The sequence below is a fragment of the Barbus barbus genome, assembly GCF_936440315.1.
Source record: "Barbus barbus genome assembly, chromosome: 25".
In the NCBI taxonomy this organism is placed as follows: Eukaryota; Metazoa; Chordata; class Actinopteri; order Cypriniformes; family Cyprinidae; genus Barbus; species Barbus barbus.
This window is the reverse complement of record NC_136753.1, coordinates 11,346,814-11,368,856: the sequence shown is the minus strand read 5'-3', so window position 1 is coordinate 11,368,856 and position 22,043 is coordinate 11,346,814. Positions and strand designations below refer to the sequence as shown.

Below are 22,043 nucleotides of genomic sequence, written 5' to 3'. Positions count from 1 at the left end.
GTTTCCGGGTCTACGTACAAGGGAATAGCGCTACCCAGGGAAAAGGCGAGATGGGTTTGGATGTGACTAGCAGGGCCCACAGTGGCCGAAGTTAGGATGTTTTTGACAAGGCTAAGAGGTATTAAGTAGTGTGGAATCCTACCCATGGCTAAGTTATCTATCAAAGAGCTTACTTCCCATAGCATGTCGGTCATGAGGGTAGTTAGGAGTTGTGTTTGGGCTAAATCGTTTTGCACGACTGAAAAGAGTTTATTAATGGATTTTATAGTTTGGTTTAGAAGGGTACTATGGGTATTTAGAATTGTAATGGTGCCGTTCAGAGATTTCCCGACGGTTTGTAGGGCGTGACTCTGGACTAAGAGCTGTTGTCATATTTCAGCATTTCAGCCTGACTTTCGCCAACATGCCGCCTGACGGTGGCCAGGTTAATAGCATTAGCGGTATTCATGCCAATGTTAAACAGAGTTCCTACGGCCACAGCAGACCCCAGCAAGGCACCCAAAAATAGTTTGGGACGCCGGTTGTACCCACTTAATTCAGCCTGGGTTACAGTTATTTTCTGTAATTGGTGCAGCATGTGGTTCACATCTGCCTGGGCTGGACTTCTCGAGACCAACGGGCTCCAGCCCAAGTGGTTTGAGCGGCTGAGAGGGTGTAGTGAGCTCTGACAATATTGCGGGATCGAGTCGGACATACACCTTTTGGGTGTGGGTTTTGCAATTTGTTATTAATAGTTCACGGAGTACTATCCCTGATGCTGGTCCGGGTGATGCAACTTCTGGCTGGGGCATAACCCCAATCACGCAGAGAAACAAGACGGTGAATCTGAGCATCTTCCTGGTGAATGAACAGAAAGGAGGCACAATTAGCGGTGAAGATCATGGTTTGGCAGGTCGCCTCGATCGGTTGACAATGGTTCTCACAACGAGTTACAATGACTTTATTGAAGGGAGTCAATCTCAATTTCGGGACCTGGATTTACAGATTGGTAAAAGGGGAGTTCCCTGACTAGAGGGGAATGGAAATTATAGTGAGAGAAGAAAAAGGAGAAACACAAAGAGAGACACAGGTGAAAGGACACAACAAAAACAAAGAACGTAGGAACAAGGACATTGAATGAAGTGAGGCAGCAAACGAGTGTCACATGTGTGGAGTAGCTCCTCTCTACTAGAGGTTGGCTCTAGCAGTGCAGCTGAGGAGAGAGTGTAAGTGTTGTGTTTAAACAAGGTCGCTATCTGTTTTCCTAAACAACAGAGATTATGTTAGTGTGGTGTAGAGCGTATGATTGTCGGCCTGTGTCAGTGTTTTGATCTTCCCCCTTTTCCGGTCGGCTGGAGCTCTGGTGCCTCTTTATCTGGTTTCGATGGACCCATCGGAGGACTGGCTCGCTGTGCCCTTGTCTGATTTTGATTTGGTAGGCGACAGGTGAGAGCTTGTCTACGATCTCGTGAGGTCCAATCCAGTGAGGTAAGAACTTCTTTGACAGGCGATGGGGAGCGTTCTGCCTTGGTCGGGCGAAGCTGTAGTACCACACTTTGTCTCCGAATTTGAGCTCATGGTGAGGGGCCTTTTGGTCGTAGTAGGCTTTACGACCTTCCGCGCTTCTTTGTACTTGCTGTTGCGCGAAGGCGAAAGTCGTTCTCAGGTGCTGATGCAACTCTTCCAGGTACTGGTGAGTGGTATAGGCAGTATAGTTCAGGTCACCAGGTTGGTACAGCAGGTGTAGCAGTAGCGTCATGTTTCTCCCTGTCATCAATGTAAACGGGGGTACTCCGGTAGACTGGTGAGGGGTGGCTCGAGCGGCCATCACTACCAGAGGAAGTTTAATATCCCAATCCTTTTGATTGGTAGAAACGTACTTCTTCAACATGCTTACCACTGTCCTGTTGGCCCGTTCAACTTGACCAGAGGAAATTGGATGATGGCTTATATGGAGCTTGGCCGGTATACCCAGGAGTTTCCACACTTCCTGCATGATTTCGGTGGTGAAGTGGGTTCCGCGGTTAGAGTTGACCCTTAAAGGCAGTCCAAATCTTGAAAAGATGTGGTTCATTAACAGGCAGGCTGTTGTTTCTGCTGTATAATTGGGAGCTGGAGGCATTCTATCCACTTCGTGAATTCACAGACCACGGTGGAGAAGTATTTGTTACCCCGTGTTGACCGTGGCAGGGGTCCTACCCAGTCTATTTGGAGATCCGACCATGGGAAGGCCATTCCTTCCATTTGCAGTGGGGCTCAGTGGTTTGGATTTGCCGGTTGGAACTGGCAACACACCAGGCATCCTTTTACATATTCCGCTATGTCTTGCTGTATGCCAGTATGCTACTTGCTTGAGTATTTCATAGGTGGCCTTGGCACCATGGTGTCCCGCACATGGTGCATCATGGGCGTGTGTCAGCATCATCCCCCTTTGGCCTTGAGGGACTACGAGCTTTGGCGTAGTGAGGGGCTCAGGGACATATGTGAGCACACCATCTTTTAGATGCGTGTTGGCGGCGGGTAAATGATGGGTTGGGTTGCCCTTGGGCTAGCAGGCGGTTCTTTTAGGTTCTGCTGGTGTGTGCAGCATGCCCGTTGAACAGTTTTGGCAGCCTGCTAGCCCATTTCCCAGTGAGGATTTGTAGTTTTGGGCATATCTTGCCTCAACGTCCCATCCTTGGAATGTCATTAGCCAGGTAGCTATGCGTGCGTTGGTCACCACGCCATCTCTGATGCGTTGACTGTTGAGGAAGGTGATTGGCTGGTGACAAGTCTTGATGATGACTTTCTGTGCACCGATGTAATTAGAGAAATGCTGGATAGCCCACACAGTGCAAAGCAAAGCCTTTTCGCAGTCTGAGTATTTGCATTCTGGGGGAAGCAGCATTTTGTTGGCATAAGCGACCACTCGCTTGTCTTTGTCATGGAGCTGGTATAGGCCTGCACTGAGGCAATGATTAGAGAATCCAGCGTCCAGATAGAATTATTTTCCTGGGTCTGGGTAGGCCAGGCACGGAGCAGAGCACAGGCGCTGTTTGAGCTGGCTCATCGCTGTGTCCTGGGCTTCCGTCCAAACGTAGAGTTCATCCTTTTTCAGGCGGGAGGTTAGTGGTCGTGTGATGTCAGCGTAGTTTTCGATGAACTGTCGTGAGTAATTGCACACTCCCAGAAAGCTTTGCAGCTCAGAGATGTTAGTCTGCATTTTTATGCTTTGGATTGCTTGGGTGCGGTTAGACTGTGGCTCGATGCCGTTTCTTCCGAAAAGCAGTCTGACATAGTTTACCTTGGTTTTGCAGCACTGTTCTTTGTGAAGGGCGATTTCAAATTCAAATTCAAATTTTATTTGTCACATACATATACATACATAGTACGGCATGTAGTGAAATGTATTGTACGACTGTCCAACAAAATTAACAAAAACCTCAAGTTTACAAAAATACAAATAGAAAAAGTACAGTAAACATATATACAGAAATAAACTAGCAATAAAATAAAGTAAAAAATAGATATGAGAATAAAAATAGATATGAAGAATAAAAATAGAATATGATTCTAAATAGATTCTATAAAAAGTAAAGTGTATGTCAGTGATAAAGTGTCCGTGTGCTGTGCAGTGCAGTAAAGTGTATAAGTGAGTAAAAGGAATACTAAAGACAAAAGACAAATGGTATGTAAGTCCCACTCATTTATCCTTACGTAACCTTCTACAAATTAGTGCAGATTGTATTTGAAAGTGTGCAAAGTGGAAGTGTGGGGTGATGTGCTTAGAGTGGAGAGTGGTTAAGACTCCAAATGGCCTGCGGGAAGAAGCTCCTCCTCATTCTCTCTGTGTTCGCCTTCATGGAGCAGAAGCGCCTCCCTGAACGGAGCAGAGAAAAGAGTCCATTGTTGGTATGGCTAAGGTCCTTCACTATCTTCCTGGCCCTGGTCAGGCACCGCTTGCTGTAGATGTCCTGCAGGTCAGGGAGCTCGGTGTGAATGGTACATTCCGCTGAACGCACCACCCTCTGGAGGGCTCGTCTGTCCTGCATAGTGCAGTTCCCGAACCAGGAAGTGATGCTGCCCGTCAGGACGCTCTCGATGGTGCAGGTGTAAAAAGTCTTAAGCACCCGAGAGGGAAGTCTAAAGTCCCTTAAGCGTCTCAGATGGTACAGACGCTGCCTGGCCTTCTTCACCAGGGTGCTGGTATGACAGGACCAAGTCAAGTCCTGCGTGATGTGAACACCCAGGTATCTGAAGCTGTCCACTCTCTCCACTGGAGTCCCGTTGATAGTGATCGGCTGGTATGACCGCTCCTGCTTCGTACTGAAGTCCACTATCAGCTCCTTAGTTTTGCTGATGTTCAGGTGTAGACTATTCACCTGGCACCAACTCTCCAGGTTCTTAATCTCCTGTATGTAGGCCGTCTCGTCATTGTCTGAGATCAGGCCCAACACAACAGTGTCATCAGCAAACTTGATGATGGTGGTGGAGTTGGAAGTGGCCACACAGTCATAAGTGTACAGTGAGTACAGCAGGGGGCTCAGAACACAACCTTGAGGGGCTCCAGTACTTAGGGTGATGGAGGATGAGGTGTGTTTACCCATCCGTATGGCTTGCTGTCTGTCCTTCAGGAAGCTGGAGATCCATTGGCACAAGTATGTGCTGAGACCAAGGACCTCCAACTTGGAGGTGAGTGTGGAGGGAATTATGGTGTTAAACGCTGAACTGTAGTCCACAAACAGCATTTTTACATAATTCCCTTTTCTGCGGTCCAGGTGACTTGTTGTGGTGTGGAGGAGGTGTGAGATGGCATCCTCCGTGGAGCGGTTATGTCTGTATGCAAACTGTAGTGGATCCAGTGTGTCTGGTAGTGATGCAATGATGAAGTCTCTGACCAGTCTCTCAAAGCACTTCATCACCACTGATGTGAGGGCTACAGGGCGATAGTCGTTTAGGCAGGTGGGCTGGGGTTTCTTGGGGACAGGAACAATGGTGGACTGCTTAAAGCATGAGGGGACTATGGACTGTTCCAGGGAGAGGTTGAAGATCTCAGTGAACACCGGTGCTAGCTGGTCAGCGCAGGCCTTCAGAACCCGACCTGTGATGCCATCTGGTCCTGCTGCCTTCCTGATGTTCACTCTCCTGAATGCCCTCCTCACGTCATGCTCCGTGATGGTGAATACGTTGTCCTCACCGGCTTTCTCAGCGTGCATCCAGTTAGCACTGCTAGCGTGATTAGCTGCAGCCTCGAAGCGAGCATAAAAAGTGTTCAGCTCGTCAGCCAGAGAAGCGTCCGCATTCCCCGATCTGGAGGGTGGTGTTTTATAGTCCGTGATGGTTCTAAGTCCCTGCCACAGGCTCCTAGAACTGCAATGTTGGAATTGCGACTCTAGTTTCCTCCCGTAGCGCTGCTTCGCCTCCTTCACGGCTCTGCGCGCACTGTAAGATGCAGCCTTGTAGTCATCCATGTTCCCGGTGATGAGCCCTGTGTTGTAGGCAGCGGAGCGGGATCTCAGGGCGTCGCGGATGGTTTTATCCACCCACGGCTTCTGGTTGGGAAACGTCCTGATGATGGTTTTCTGCACCGTATCATCCATTAGTTTCTCTATAAATCCCACAACCGCTTCCATAAACAAGCTGACGTCATCAGAGCTGCGCCGGAACATGTCCCAGTCTGCGTCATCTAGCGCGTCCTGCAGAGCGGCCACCGATTTGTCCGTCCAGCGTTGGACCTCCCTCTGCACCGGGGCTTCCTGTTTCAGCCTCTGTTTGTAAACAGGCATGAGGAAGATGGCGGCGTGGTCCGCTTTCCCAAACGGTGGTTGTGACTGTGCCTTGTAGCTGTTCTTGTATGGGGTGTAACAGTGATCTAATGTCCTTTCGCCCCTGGTGGGGCAGCTGATGTGCTGATGGAAGTTCGGCAGTGCACGCTTGAGGTTGGCACTGTTGAAATCTCCCAAAACAATGAATGCGGCATCCTGGTGCTGTGTCTGGTGAAGGTGTAGTGTTTCATGTAAATCCCATATCGCAGTGTCCGTGTCCGCTTGAGGTGGAATATAAACGGCACTGACGATGACCGAGCTAAATTCCCGAGGGAGATAGAAAGGGCGACATTTGATGGTCAGAAGTTCAAGATTCGGTGTGCAGGAACGTGAGAGGGGAACAATGCTCGCGCTGTCGCACCAGTGTTTGTTCACCATCAGACATACTCCACTTCCCCTAGTCTTCCCCGAGTCCAGCGTTCTGTCCATGCGGTAAACCGAGAAGAACTCGGCCGGCTGGATGGCGTGGTCTGGTACCGCTGGGTTCAGCCATGTCTCGGTGAAGCAGAGAAGGTTGCAGTCCCGAATGTCCCTCTGGAACTTGACTCTTGCCCTGAGGTCATCGAGTTTGTTATCCAGCGACTGGACATTGGCAAGCAGGACACTTGGTAAGGGAGCGCGTGCCCTCAGCCTGTTCCTGACGCCGGCTCGTTTCCCTCGAGGATGCCGGTACGGGTCGCGTCCTTTGTTCCTTCTCAGGATCTCGCTCGGCCAGGATGGGTCCGGGTTCAGAAACGGCGAAAGGTGAGTGCATTGTGCACCAATAGAAATAAGAGTGGCCCTGTCGTATGTAAGAATGGCCATCTTACAAAAAGAAACCGGTGATTATGGTTTACAATACGAAAAAATAACAAAAGAAGACAAGGTTTGGTCGGAGCAGTCGTGACGGCAGCCGATCTCACCAGCGCCATCTTGGTAAACCTGTGTAAATCTTGGTAAACGGCAACCTTGGTAAACGGTAACCTTGGTAAACCTTGGTAAACGGCAGGAGCCAAAAAAGGATTTTGGCTCCTGCCGTTGTCAGCTGGTTTAGGACGTGATCGATTTCCTTGAGGTGGTCTTCCACACTTGAATTTTTAATCAAAACTTCATCTATGTAGATGAGGTTGCCTCTGGCTCTGGCGTCAGGGCATGCTTTGTTCAGAAAGATGTTGAATTCAGCTGGTAAGTTGGCATAGCCGAAGAGGCACCGTGTGAAGATGTACTGTCGATTGCCAAAGGTGAATGCCAGCTTATGTTGGTCATCGGGGTGGACAGGGATCGTCCAGAACCCGGAGGCGACGTCCAGTGTGGACAGGATCGTCGAGCCTTTGATTTTGGGAATTTCTTGGTCCAATTGGGGGCCATCATAGGCCATCGTGACAATGGTACTTGCTGATTCAACTTGCGATAGTCTATGGTGGTGTAACGTAATAAAAACGTAATATTAATATGTAATTTAAAGAAATAGTTTAATTTAGCTCAAAGGCAATCAATTATGATTTTATAGGGATTTGAACAGAATCACTGTTACGGCGATTAAATGAACGAGCCGTATAACAAACTCTGCACTGGATATTAAAATCCAAAATATAGTGAAGACACTATTAAATAGCACAGTAACAAGATCGGCAGATTAAGACATTAACTTGTGAGCACAAAACACAAGATACTTCTCTTTTCAGTATAAATAAGATTTTATTTATATAAACCTAAGACATAAACTAATATAACACATCAACACAAGCATTCACACATTCACACGTTGCAGAAAGAGAGAAAGTGAGGAAAGGATGAGTTTAAGAGAATGGAAATGTGAAATCCCAAATTTACAGCAACATGTTCAATTGCATAGACCTTAACAACCATCGATCACTTATTTAACCCTCGCTTTGAGTTTCTCAATGAGGCTAAAATTTATATTAACTGCACCGATTCAGTTAGAACCTGGAGGACTTGCTTGCTTTGCTAAGGGAATCCCTTTTGTCGTTGTACTGGCCTTATTAGATTTCTCTGGCATCTAACTATCCAGTAAGTTAAACAGTGACTCAAAAACCTCGCTGGACACCTCAAGTCGTTTATGAAGTTTATGATTCAACTGTGAAACTGTAAAAATATACAAAAGATACAATCAATAAATATGAAATTGGAAAATTACAGATTGACAATAACGCAAGGATAATTAAACTAAGAAAATATACATCTTATTACCAAATAACCTTCTCAAATGTATCACACAATAAATTTAACACTGTATACTTACAGACATTGCGTCTAACAGATGAAAAGAAAGGTGATGTTTAGAGATGTCACACAGCTACCACATTTTGCTGAACTATTGCAGTACTTCTAGTACTTCCTGCTTCCTGAACTAAGAGGCTGTCTGTGCTTTTCAAAATTAAAGTCCTCACTAGAATACACATTTACAAAATGATAAATCCACAAAAAAAATCTAAATAAATTCAGTCCTGCACACTCCCCGCCTGGGGTTTTTAGAATCCCAAATCAACTTATAGCTTATCATTGGGTGACAGAAGAAGGACAAGTTCAGAGACAGGACGTGACAGGATCTTCCGAATGCCATCCTTAGTCACTTTAACATCAGCTTTCCTCACCAATCCATCTTTGCTTGGTGATGTTTTTACAACGATTGCCATTGGCCACTCATTTCTGTTCACTTGAATGTTCTTTACCAAGACAATATCCCCTTCTTTCAAATTAGTTTTTTTGTCTTGCCACTTTCGTCGGTGTTGCAAAGTACTTAGGTATTCTTTTTTCCATCTTGTCCAGAAGACATCTGCTAACCTTTGCACTTGTTTCCATTCTTCCTTAAGCAACTCATTATTCCCGAAGTCTCCAGGTGGGGGAAGTGTTGCACCTGTCTTTTGTGTCAAAAGAGTTGCAGGGGTGAGAATAAAGGGAAATTCTGGGTCAGAGGACACTGGGATTAAAGGCCGTGAATTCATCACTGCAGTAACTTCCGCCATGAACGTCGTCAAGACCTCATGTGTGAGATGGGAAGACTTCTCTGTAAGTAGCATGCAATCAAGAATGCGACGTGCAATCCCGATCATTCTCTCCCAGTGACCACTCATATGAGAGGCATGAGGTGGATTGAATATCCAGGTGCAATTGTGTTCTTTCAGATATTTCTGCACATTCTCTGAGCTGACACAAGATTCATCCATTTTGAGCTCAAGGGAAGCTCCAACGAAATTTGTCACACAATCTGAATGCAGTTGTTTAACTGGCCCTCTGATTGCAAAAAAATCTCCTTAAGGCATTGATGAAACTACTAGAGCTCATTGCCTCGATTACTTCAATGTGGACATCTCTTGAGCACATACATGAAAACATAACTGCCCACCTCTTGGAATTAGCTTGACCTCCTCTGGTCTTACGGGCAGTCACTTCCCATGGTCCGAAAACTTCAACACCCACATAGGTAAAGGGTGGAGCTACTGTCAACCGTTCCACTGGCAAATCAGACATCTGCTGATGCTCTGTCTTCCCTCGCAGCTTCTTGCAGATTACACACTTGAAAAGCAAACTGCGTATGCACTTCTTACATCTTACAAGCCAAAACCCGGCAGCTCTGACAGCACCTTCTGTAAAGTGTCTGCCCTGATGTTCCATGGACTTATGATAATGTCGCACAATCAGTTTTGCCACGTGATGTGTACCCGAGATGATAATAGGGTTAACTTCACAAGTTTCCAGACTTGACCTCAGTACTAAGGTATTCTTTTTTCCATCTTGTCCAGAAGACATCTTCTAACCTTTGCACTTGTTTCCATTCTTCCTTAAGCAACTCATTATTCCCGAAGTCTCCAGGTGGGGGAAGTGTTGCACCTGTCTTTTGTGTCAAAAGAGTTGCAGGGGTGAGAATAAAGGGAAATTCTGGGTCAGAGGACACTGGGATTAAAGGCCGTGAATTCATCACTGCAGTAACTTCCGCCATGAACGTCGTCAAGACCTCATGTGTGAGATGGGAAGACTTCTCTTTAAGTAGCATGCAATCAAGAATGTGACGTGCAATCCCGATCATTCTCTCCCAGTGACCACTCATATGAGAGGCATGAGGTGGATTGAATATCCAGGTGCAATTGTGTTCTTTCAGATATTTCTGCACATTCTCTGAGCTGACACAAGATTCATCCATTTTGAGCTCAAGGGAAGCTCCAACGAAATTTGTCACACAATCTGAATGCAGTTGTTTAACTGGCCCTCTGATTGCAAAAAAATCTCCTTAAGGCATTGATGAAACTACTAGAGCTCATTGCCTCGATTACTTCAATGTGGACATCTCTTGAGCACATACATGAAAACATAACTGCCCACCTCTTGGAATTAGCTTGACCTCCTCTGGTCTTACGGGCAGTCACTTCCCATGGTCCGAAAACATCAACACCCACATAGGTAAAGGGTGGAGCTACTGTCAACCGTTCCACTGGCAAATCAGACATCTGCTGATGCTCTGTCTTCCCTCGCAGCTTCTTGCAGATTACACACTTGAAAAGCAAACTGTGTATGCACTTCTTACCTCTTACAAGCCAAAACCCGGCAGCTCTGACAGCACCTTCTGTAAAGTGTCTGCCCTGATGTTCCACGGACTCATGATAATGTCGCACAATCACACACTCTTATGAGGAAGGTTGTGAGTTGCAGTAATGCTTTTAATCTCTGTTGGATAACTCTCGTATTGAGCATTCTTCAACGCAAGAATTTTTGCTTTCTCCAGCTCTTCTTCAGAAGGACCTTTGCAGCAGATATGCCATCCTCTGCAACTATCATCTTGCGAGCATTTGGAGAAAGATCTGGCAATGTGAATCAGACGTGCTATTGCTCTGATAAGAGTGTTAAAGTTAGAGAATCTGCTCAATCTCTCAGAATTCCATGTGACCTTGGGAACTTCAGTAAGGTTTGAAACCACATGTGGGCATATTTCAGAATCTGAGGTTGGGTCCACAAGCACAAATGACTTTTGTGATTCAGACCGAAGCTGAGAATTATAATAAACTGAATAGCCAACACTTTCACCATCCGGCACTAACAGAATGGAGTCCTCAGATGTGGTTTCTAGAGGTTGTTGCCATTGTAGATTAACATCCAGTTTCTCTTTTACCTTGATTTGACTATAGCATGGACTCAGAAAGCTGTGACGGCCATTATCCAAGATGAAAGTCTTGAAAGTATGAACTGAAGATGGCCTATGAGCTCCTCTGAGACACACATCCCCAACGACAACCCAGCCCAAATCCAGTTTTTGAGCGAAAGGGGCATTATTTGGACCATTAATTTGTTTGCGTACTTTGTGTACTTGCAGGATGTCTCTGCCCAGTAAAAGAAGAATCTGAGCATCAGAGTCGAGAGGTGGTATTTCTTGTGCTATGTGTCTCAAGTGGCTGTGATGGAACGCTGCACCAGGAGTTGGAATTTCTGTACGATTGTTTGGAATCTGATTACATTCTAGAAGAGTAGGGAGAGGTAGACTTATCTTTCCATCAATGGACTCCACAATGAAATCAGAAATTCTTCTCCCTGCTGTCTCTAAAAGGCCTGCACATGTTTTCAGTGTGTAGGGCAATGGAGTTGTTTTGATGTTAAAGATGTCAAAGAAATCTTTTCTCACCAAAGAGCGGTTGCTTTGCTCATCTAAGATAGCATACATCCTCTTTGCTTTCTCTTTGTGTCCAGCTGGATAGACGGAAACTAGACACATTTTCGAACAAGACCGTGCACTCAGACCTTCTCCGCAGACTTCCGTGCACTCAGATGTAACCTCATGACTATCTGATTTGTATTTCTCCCCGCCATGCTCTGAGGAAGGGGTAGATGATTGAAATTTCCATGGGGCAGGACCTGGATGAAGGGCCGAAGGATGGCGATCACTACCGCATTCTTTGCACTGAACTTCTACAGTGCAGTTTTTGGCAAGATGGTCTGTAGAAGAACAGCAACGGAAACAGACAGACCGCTCTTTCAGGAACTGCATTCTATCTTGTAGAGATTTCTCTCTGAACCCTCTGCATCTTCTCAAAGGATGAGGTTTCCCATGTATTGGACAGCTTTTGTTCGGGCTAACTGATCTCTTTTCCTGTTCAGATTGTATTTTGGTTGAAGGATTAATTTGAGTCTTGTGAACAGATATTGGCATTTGTCTTTGTCTCTCAAACCTTTCTCCTTTCCCGTATTTCCCATGAGGAAACGTACTGAAACTAGGATCTGTACATGCTTTTGCTTCTGAACGAACAAAATTTGCAAACACTGAGAAAGGGGGAAAAGCAACATGATGTTCTTGCTTGTATTTGTATTTGGAAGTGGAATGACATCCACTTTTCTTGAATGTTATATGGAAGTTTTTCCACAATAGGATTCACCCCCTTAGAAGTGTCCAAGTATGCCAGACCTGGTAAGTATCCTTCAAACTTAGCAGCTTCTAGTTCTGAGAGGATGTCTCCTAAATCTCGAAGCTTTTGTGGATCTTTGTTTGTCACTCTGGGGAAGTCTTCTAGTTTGGCAAAAAGAGCATGTTCAATTGCTTCTGGAGAACCATATATTTCTTCAAGCCTCTGCCATGTCATTGTCAGCGCACCTGATGGATTCCTGATATAAACCGCTTTCAGTCTCCGTGCATGTTCAGAAGATTCTCTACCCAGGTATTTGATTAAGAGATCAAGCTCCTCTGCTGGGGAAAGACCCAGACCAGAAATAGCACCTTGGAAAGATGATTTCCATGCCCAGTCATTAATGGGCTTGTCATCAAAGTAAGTAAGCCCTGCTGTCACAAGTTGCGTACGAGCTAGATACTTTGCGAGGTCATTTGTAATGTCTCCTTTATCAGGAGGTCTACTCTGCATTTGATAGTGATAAGGAGGGTACTGCATTTTAGTGGCATTTTGACTCACGTCTGCTCCAAAGTCCAAGGTTTGTGAACTAATTGGTACATTTTTGAAATCTGACTCACTTTTAATTGGGCTTACTAAGTGAGAAGCTTGAAGTGGTGGTTGAATTTCTTGTCCTCCACTAGATGGCAGTATACCACTACTTACTTTAGATTGTGATTTCACATAATCTGCTGTTCTGATTCGACTGTCCTCGATGGGAACAGGAACTATACTCTGCTGGCTGCGCTACGTTCTGTTTCTAACAATGCTTCCTCCAGTACCTGAGCTTCTACCAAAGCAGCATCCTTTTCTTTTTCCTCTTGCAAAGCCTCCAGAGTTGCTTTAAGTCGTGCCTGTTCAACTTTCAATTCTATTTCTCTTTTAGCATATGCTGCTCTGGCTTGCGCAGCTTCCGCTTTTGCTCTTGCTTTGAAAACCACTGGATGCCCTTGAAGAACGACTGTATGCTTTTGTGGAATGTGTGCTGACAGAGTGCACATCTTCAACTGCGCCTTTAAGATCTGCTGGCTCTGTCTGACCTTCTGCCATGCTTATATGAGACTTAATCATATGCAGAAAAATCAGATTGATGTGATGGAGACTTTGGAATGTTTAAATCTTGATTCCATACGGTTCTTGAGCGTCTTTCTCAGTCTGTTGTATTGTTGTCTTTTCACTGTACTGGCCTTATTAGATTTCTCTGGCATCTAACTATCCAGTAAGTTAAACAGTGACTCAAAAACCTCGCTGGACACCTCAAGTCGTTTATGAAGTTTATGATTCAACTGTGAAACTGTAAAAATATACAAAAGATACAATCACTAAATATGAAATTGGAAAATTACAGATTGACAATAACGCAAGTATAATTAAACTAAGAAAATATACATCTTATTACCAAATAACCTTCTCAAATGTATCACACAATAAATTTAACACTGTATACTTACAGACATTGTGTCTAACAGATGAAAAGAAAGGTGATGTTTAGAGATGTCACACAGCTACCACGTTTTGCTGAACTATTGCAGTACCTCTAGTACTTCCTGCTTCCTGAACTAAGAGGCTGTCTGTGCTTTTCAAAATTAAAGTCCTCACTAGAATACACATTTACAAAATGATAAATCCACAAAAAAATCTAAATAAATTCAGTCCTGCACAGTCGTCGTCGTTGGAGACAGGGCAGTTCCCCGAAGTGTCTGATTGGTTGAGAGTTCAGTAGTCTTTGAAGTGAGGTCTTGGGTGTTGTCTGAGGATGTGGAGTTGGTCTGGTTGAAGTTTGAAGTGGATGCAGTCGGATCTGAACTTTGCAGCAACCTTACATTAGAACACGAAACTCCACGGAAAGAAAAGAAACTAAAGTAAAAGAATAAGAATAAAAGGATGTAACGAGACTAGGTGGTTTTGTTTTCATTATGGTAGCAGCTGGCACATGGGCCAGAGCACGCTCAAAGAGCAGCGTCAAAACGCTGTGGCAAAAGAGAAGAAAAGGAGAAGGGTGACCAAGGGAGCATTTTTAAGAAGAAGAGGATTTTTAAGAAAAAGAGAGAGTTTGATGGTGTCCTGAGTTTTTAAACTTGGCTTCTGGACACATCCCCTCTGGTGTCTTGACCAATTAGATAGGCTATTATCTTAGCTAGGGGTGTTCCTTCCATAATAAATAAGAATGTTATCAGTCACATGGTCCAAATTTTACAGGCTCTTGCAAAGTATACTTTTGGACATGATTTCTATAACAAGACTATGATGCATTTGACAAAGAATTGATTGGAAGAAACATTTAAAGCATGATTTTTCACACTCATACATGCCAAACATGAATATTACCCTTTAAGGCTTAAGCTATTCAATACTTATTAAAAGCAAGACATACACAATGAGTGATTAAAACAAGGATAGTCAAATGTGTGGGTTACATACATAATAAGCAGTTATGCATAGAAATGATTAGTTTTATTAAAAATTGAAAATGAAAGTATTTTAAGATAATTCTAGTGCATATGAACAGATTATCTCTGTGAACGAAGGACTTTCAATCTGGTTCTTTGTCTTCTGTGTGTGGAGACCTGCCCAAGAGAGTCTGTAGCTCGTGATTTTCTATCACAGGTTTACATGTGACGGCCATCTCTTTGACCACCAGTCTTGATTACTTGCCCCAAATTTGACAGTCTTTTTCCTGAATTGGAATTATCAATAAGTGTTCTTTTGTCTCAATGTTGCAAGCTGTCTTGTGAAAGAGGCTTGCTGGTTAGGTTTGCTTCAGACTAGTTGGTGCTAGGATTTGGACAGATTTATGACGTTGTCCTATTACAGCGTTGAGGCCTCTCTTTCTGGAATCTCAGCTTCTCAGCTTTCAATGTTCTGATGCATCTTAAATTTGTCTGATTCAGTCTCTGATATCCTACAGTGGGCCGCCTTTTGCCGTTGGGTTTTAGGACTGGCCATATCGGGGCAGAGTATGTGCTGTTACAGGGCCGGATGACCCACTTTTTCAGCATGGAGTCAATCATTTCTTGCACTGGCTCATATGACGCTACTGGAATCTTGTACTGTCGCACAAATGTGGGTGGTGCATTTGGGTTTGTCGGGATGCGCACTGTGTGTGTGCTGCTGCCTTTGACTATCAAGACGTTTATTTTGAAATTATTGTTTGAGTAAAACTGCCATCTAGTGGCTGTTCTGCGATTTTGTTAGTTAAGAAGCAAGAAGCAGCCAGAGCACACGGCTTGATAGATGGTGCATCTAAGTTCTCTCTTTACGCTGTTCTTGGGACACTATTTGTCTGTAAGTGACTGAAAGATATTGTTTCACATAAAGAAAGTGTCATTGTTGCTTTCAGTAATGTATCATTTACCTGCCAGTAGTTTATACTTTGTGTATAGGTTTTTATTAGTATATTTGTATACTGATGTCTATTTTGTTCTGTATTTTCCGTTTTACAGTATAAAAAAGGGAAGAGAAACGTTCAATTAAACCCAGGAAAAGTTACACCTTGAGTCATTACTGAACTTCCAGCCCTCATGTTAGCTGACTGTCTAGCCTTGTAGAGTAACGCATCGTGAGGACAGTACAGTAAAAAGACAAATAAACACCAGGTTCAAACATAAGAAAATACTGCACAGCATCAATGAGTCTACGCTCAGGGAAACAGTACCAGTTAGAAAGCAATCAAACAAATTACTCAGTACAACAAGAAAATGAAACTGAAGAGCAACAATCAGAAAGAGTTATGTCTACAAGAAGTGCGGAAAGCAAGTTAATTCAGTCAAGATCATCAAAATTCTCAAAAAGAAGCAGACAGTCTTCCATTGGTTCTGCAGCTATTAGGGCAAGAGCTAAGGCTGAAGCAGCCCGTGCACAGTTGTCCTTTGCTGAACAAGAAGCGGATGTAATAAAGAGAGAAGCCGATCTAGAAGCAAGTCTACATGTTCTCAAGAGTAGAAAGGCGGTTGCTGTTGCGTTAGCAGAGGCGGAGGCTTATGAAGAAGCAACTGAAAGTGGAGAGTTAGTTGAGGAACCCCAAGTTCCCGAACAACCTCTCAGCTCAGCTGAACGGACTAGTGATTATGTGCAAAAGCTCTCACAAGCATGTCTTGAAGACGTCCCACACAAAGTGGAGCCACTGGGATCTCTCAGGAAAGAGAGTGATTATTCAGAGATACCTAAAGTGGACAATCGGCATGTCTGGCAACCTGCTGACAGCAATTTAACAGCAAAAACAGATCAGACATACTTCCAAAGATGGCCACAATATTCAGTAAAGACAGAGAAAGAGCTTCCGTGTTCTCTGCCAACCAGTTCTGACCTCACAAGACATCTGATCCGCAAAGAAATGGTAAGCTCTAGTCTATTAAAGTTTGATGACCATGCTGAGAATTATTGGTCATGGAAAGCATCTTTTAAGAGTGCTACTAAAGATCTTAACTTGACACCTCAGGAAGAACTTAATTTGTTGACAAAATGGCTTGGACCTGAGTCATCAGAGCATGCCAAAAGAATTCGTTCTTTACATGTTCTTCATCCAGAATCAGGCCTTAACATGTTGTGGCAAAGACTGGAGGAAAGTTATGGAGCACCAGAGATGGTGGAGTATGCCTTGTTGAAAAAGCTAGAGGACTTTCCAAGGCTTAGCAACAGAGACAGTCACAAACTTAGAAAATTAGGAGATATCCTACTAGAATTGGAATGTGCTAAGTGTGAAGGGTACCTTCCTGGACTTGCATATTTGGACACGGCTCGTGGATTGAAACCCATAGTGGAGAAACTGCCATACAGCCTGCAGGAGCGATGGATAACTGAAGGATTCAGATACAAGGAAGAGCACAATGTACCATTCCCTCCATTCTTAATATTCTCCAGATTTGTGAGACAACAGGCGAAAATCAGAAATGACCCGAGCTTTTTTCTTCCCACACCAACAAATCAGTTCATTAAAACAGAAAAAGTAGTGAGACAGAAAGTTCCCGTGCATGTACACAAAACTGATGTTCCAGCAGAACAGCTGAAGCCCTGAGAGGCAGTGTCCAATACACAAAAAGCCCCACCCTCTAAGAAAGTGCAAGAGTTTTAGAAACAAATCTTTAGATGACTGAAAGACATTTCTCAAAGAGAAAAGAATCTGCTTCAGGTGCTGTGGATCAACTCAGCATGTGGCTAAAGATTGCAAAGTGGCAATTCAGTGTATAGAATGCAAAAGTGAGAAGCATTTATCAGCTATGCATCCAGGTCCTCCTGCGTTAACGCAAGCGGAGGCAGAGCCTGTGAAAGAGGATGGAGAGAAATCACATGAGGACACACCTCTTTCAGTAACATCAAACTGTACAGAAATCTGTGGTAAAGCTGACACATACAGTCCACGTTCATGCTCTAAAATCTGTCTGGTTAGAGTGTATCCAGCTGGAAAGAGGGAGGAAGCAATAACAATGTATGCAATGCTTGACGAACAGAGCAATCGTTCGCTGGCCAAGACAGAGTTTTTCAGCATTTTTGGCATCAACTCTAACTTCAGCTCTTACACACTGAAAACATGTTCAGGTGAAACAGAGACATCAGGCAGAAGAGCTACCAACTTCATAATTGAGCCTTACAATGGAAAGCTACAAATTCAGCTCCCAACTCTAATAGAATGTGACATGATACCCGATGACAGGAAAGAGATTCCCACTCCTGAGGTAGTGCACCACCATCCTCATCTTCAAAAGTTAACAGACAAAATTCCACCTGTGGATCCCAATGGTTCTATCCTACTGCTCTTAGGACGAGACATACTAAGAGTTCACAAGGTGCGAGAGCAAATAAATGGACCCCGCAATACTCCCTTTGCGCAAAGACTCGACTTAGGATGGGTTATTGTGGGTGAAGTCTGTTTAGGAAGAGTTCACAAATCATCAGTTGTGAATGTCTTCAAAGCGAATGTGCTTCTGAATGGTCGTGCATCCATACTTAGTCCTTGTCCAAATAACATCCAAGTGAAGGAGGATTTCAGTTTTACAAAATATCATCAGGATTCACACGTCATCCTGTATGAAAGAGACAAGCCTTACTGTGAATACAGACAGTTTGAGTTGTTCAGTGTTTCAGAGATCCAGAGATGATGAAAAACCAACACTGTCTGTTGATGACAGACAGTTTTTGGACATCATGAAGCAATCAGTCATGCGTGTAGAGAGAGTAGAGCAGGGGACTCAGGACACAGCCCTGTGGGGCTCCTACGTTCAGGGTGATGGAGTTTGAGGTGAACTGGCCAACTTTCACCACTTGAGGTCTGCCGGTGAGGAAGTCTTGAATCCAGTCACAGAGTGAGGAGTTTAGGCCGAGGTCTGTGAGTTTAGAATGACACGACACCATTAGTGTCATGCATGCATATTTCAGTATGTAGTAGATAAAACGGCGCCACTCATATCTACTTTTGATTTATCCATCCATCAGATTGCGTGTTTTAAGTGACAACCTCATTAACGTTATACTGTAAATCCCATGTTCACAACTGCACCGGAATTCCCTCTGCATCACGGAAATTGTACAGCCTTTTAACTTGTTATAAATGCGACATACCTTTATCTGCACGGAGGGATGATGTCCGTGAATATGAGTGAACATGTTGGATGTATTGCCTGCTTTTGCAGCCACTTTGTGTCCACATTTTTTGCAAATTGGATTCATCCTCAAGGAGAACCCCACGTTCGTGTTTTTTTTTTTTTATATCCAAAGTATTCCCTTACTGCAAATTTAAACTATTTTTCGGTGGGGGATGGAGATTAGTTTTAAAGTCATTTATATTATTTTGAGATGAATTTCAAAAGTAATATCAATTTTGTTGTATTTTTTCCACAGGCGACAACAGGCTTCATGACAGTGAACATTAGTCGCTATCAAGGTGGTGTGATTGATCTGTCTAGAGTTGGTGGATCTTCTCTCAGAGACTGTGAACAAAGTTGTGGAGAAGACGGGTGACGACTTCTCCCCCCCCCCCCCCCCCCCTGTCTTCGAGATCTCCACAAGGAACCAATTCGCCCCCCTCCGCGAGACAGAACGCGACATTGTGATCGTCGGAGACTCCATTGTCCGGCACGTCCGTGCTACGCTAGCTGAAGGTAAAGTACACGCTTCTAACATCCCCACCACCTCTCCGTGTGTTTCTCTGCACAGACCCTGTGCACCCAGAACGCGATCTTCCCAGATGTCCTTCATCTCCACCCGGAACCGCTTCGCCCACCTCCGCGAGACGGAACGCGACGCTGTGATCGTCGGAAGCTCCATCGTCCGGCACGTCCGTGCTACGTCAGCTGAAGGTAAAGTGCACACTCACTGTTTCCCCGGTGCTCGTGTTCTCAATGTTTCTGCGCAGATACCCGCGATCCTGAAGGGCAACGTGAACATCGGTGCTGTCGTGCTGCACGCGGGGGCCAACGACATCAAGCTGCGGCAGACGGAGACACTGAAGAGGGACTACAGGAGCCTGATCGAGATGGTACGCAGCACATCGCCCGCGGCGACGATCATCGTGTCAGGACCGCTTCCCACGTATCGACAAGGAAACGAAAGGTTCACTAGACTGTTTGCTTTAAACGAATGGTTATCGTCATGGTGTAAAGAACAGAAACTGCTCTTTGTTAATAATTGGAATCTTTTCTGGGAGCGTCCTAGGCTCTTCCGTGCTGATGGCCTGCACCCCAGCAGAGTCGGAGCAGAACTCCTGTCGGACAACATCTCCAGGACGCTACGCTCCATCTGACTAGTAAGCCAATTCTCAAATAACTGCTATGATGACTTTTGTTCTACCCACTTAAAAGATAGAAGTACTTGCGTTGTCCAATCTATGCAGACTGTGTCTGTTCCCCGAATAGCGAGGTCAAAATATAAATTTAATGCAGGATCTAGAAAAAATCTGACCGTGATTAAACCAGAAAAACGCAAAATAAATGAACAAAAACAATTTTTAAAACTTGGGCTCCTAAATATTAGATCACTCGCACCCAAAGCAGTTATTGTAAATGAAATGATCACAGATAATCATTTTGATGTACTCTGCCTGACTGAAACCTGGCTGAAACCAAATGAATATTTTGGTCTAAATGAGTCTACTCCACCGAGCTAATGTTATAATCATGAGCCCCGTCAGACTGGTCGTGGCGGCGGTGTGGCAACAATATATAGTGATATTCTCAATGTTACTCAGAAAACAGGATACAGGAGGTTTAACTCATTCGAACTACTTCTGCTTAATGTTACACTGTTAGATATGCAAAAGAAATCTCTCCTATCTCTTGCTCTGGCTACTGTGTATAGACCGCCAGGGCCATATACAGATTTCCTAAAAGAATTTGCAGATTTCCTCTCAGATCTACTAGTTAATGTTGATAAACTGCTAATTGTCAGAGATTTTAACATTCACATTGATAATACAAATGATGCGTTAGGACTTGCATTTACTGACCTAATTGGACCCAAGCTCCTGAGGATGTGGAGCTTGGGGAAGGGCTGAAAAGACTGATTGCCAGTGTGGAGGATCCACCTCTGATGTCGGCGCACACGGCTGGCATCCCACTGGCCTCTACACTCTCAAGCCTCACAGCCTCAACACATTCAAGCCCAGCAGGCATCCCACTGTCTACTCTGCTACTCGTGATAGCAGTGGCCATTTTGAGTGTGTTGGCTGCACACTGCACTCCAGGGGTCTCTCCTGTCCACGAGTCTGCTCTAGAGGCCTCTCCTGTCCATAAGTCTGCTCCAGAGGCCTCTTCTGTCCATGAATCTGCCTCAGAAACCTCTCTTGTCCATGAGTCTGCCTCAGAGGTAGCGGTGTCTGCTGCAGAACCTCCAGAGGTGGCGGCTTCCGCTGCAGAACCTCCCGAGGCAGCGGTGTCCGCATCTGAACTCTTTGCCTGTCCTGCCACAACCATGGAGGACATTTCTAAACTCACAGTCTGTCCTGTCATGGCCATGGAGGCCATTCATGAACTCACTGTCTGCCTTATCACAGCCATGGAGGCCGTTCACGAACTCACAGACTTTCCTGTCACAGCCAAGGAGGCCATTCAAGAACTCTCTGCCTATGGAGATCACGTGACCCACCGATGGCAATGGCAGTGTAGTTCGACAGCTCCCTGACTCGGTACCCTTAATCTGTTGTTTTTCTCAGTAAAACTATCAGTATTCGGTTAGCTTTTGAGTGTTTTAAAGGAGATACGAATGAAGATGGCAAAACGTCAATTGACACTGGCTTCGCCAGAAAAAAAGCGAGTTAAAGATCCTAATTATGTTCCTGAAGGGGAACTTCGGGCCATTGTTGCCGACGAGTTAAAGATGCACCTTAGTCTCGTCAGGGAACTGTTTAAGGAAGAATTCGCTCCAATTGCGGATAGACTTGGAGTTCTGGAAGAAGATGTTCGTCTGATAAGAAACAACTTTGACAACATGCAAACAGCTCTTCGTCACGCAAAAAAAGACACCGTGGAGGTCAAGCTGGCAGTGGACTCTCTTCAGGAAAAGTTGGCGAGAATCGAAGATAAAAGTCGCCAGTCCAATATCCGTCTAGTGGGGCTGAAAGAAGGAGTAGAAGGAGATGACCCTCTGGGATTTATACAGAATCATCTTCCTAAATGGATTCCCTCTCTTGCTGGCAAAGAAATGGAGATCGAAAGAGCCCACCGTATTTACAGCGGCGAACGTTCGAAATCAACCCCTCGTACATTCATCTTCAAGATGCTGCGTTATCGAGACCGGAATGCAATCCTGAATGGAGCCCGAAGCGCTGGACAAATTCTTCATATGGGAGCGCCGCTGCTTTTTTTCCCAGACTATAGCACTCACACGGCGTCTAAAAGGAAAGCGATGGCATCGGCGAGGAAGAAACTAACTCAGCTGGGGATATCATCCTTTGTGGTTTACCCCG

General features: G+C 44.8%; 1 protein-coding gene across 2 annotated transcripts in view; it reads left to right on the top strand.

Moving 5' to 3' along the window:
• Window positions 1–22,043, top strand: part of LOC306844454 (SEC14-like protein 1) — a 146,508-nt gene that overhangs the window by 116,921 nt on the left and 7,544 nt on the right. For both annotated transcript variants that reach the window (XM_079376602.1, XM_079376603.1), the window contains one exon: window positions 18,983–19,886. In XM_079376602.1, coding sequence (XP_079232728.1) covers window positions 18,983–19,001 — 19 coding nt within the window. In that variant the 3' untranslated portion in view covers window positions 19,002–19,886. The remainder of the gene's footprint in view (window positions 1–18,982; window positions 19,887–22,043) is intronic.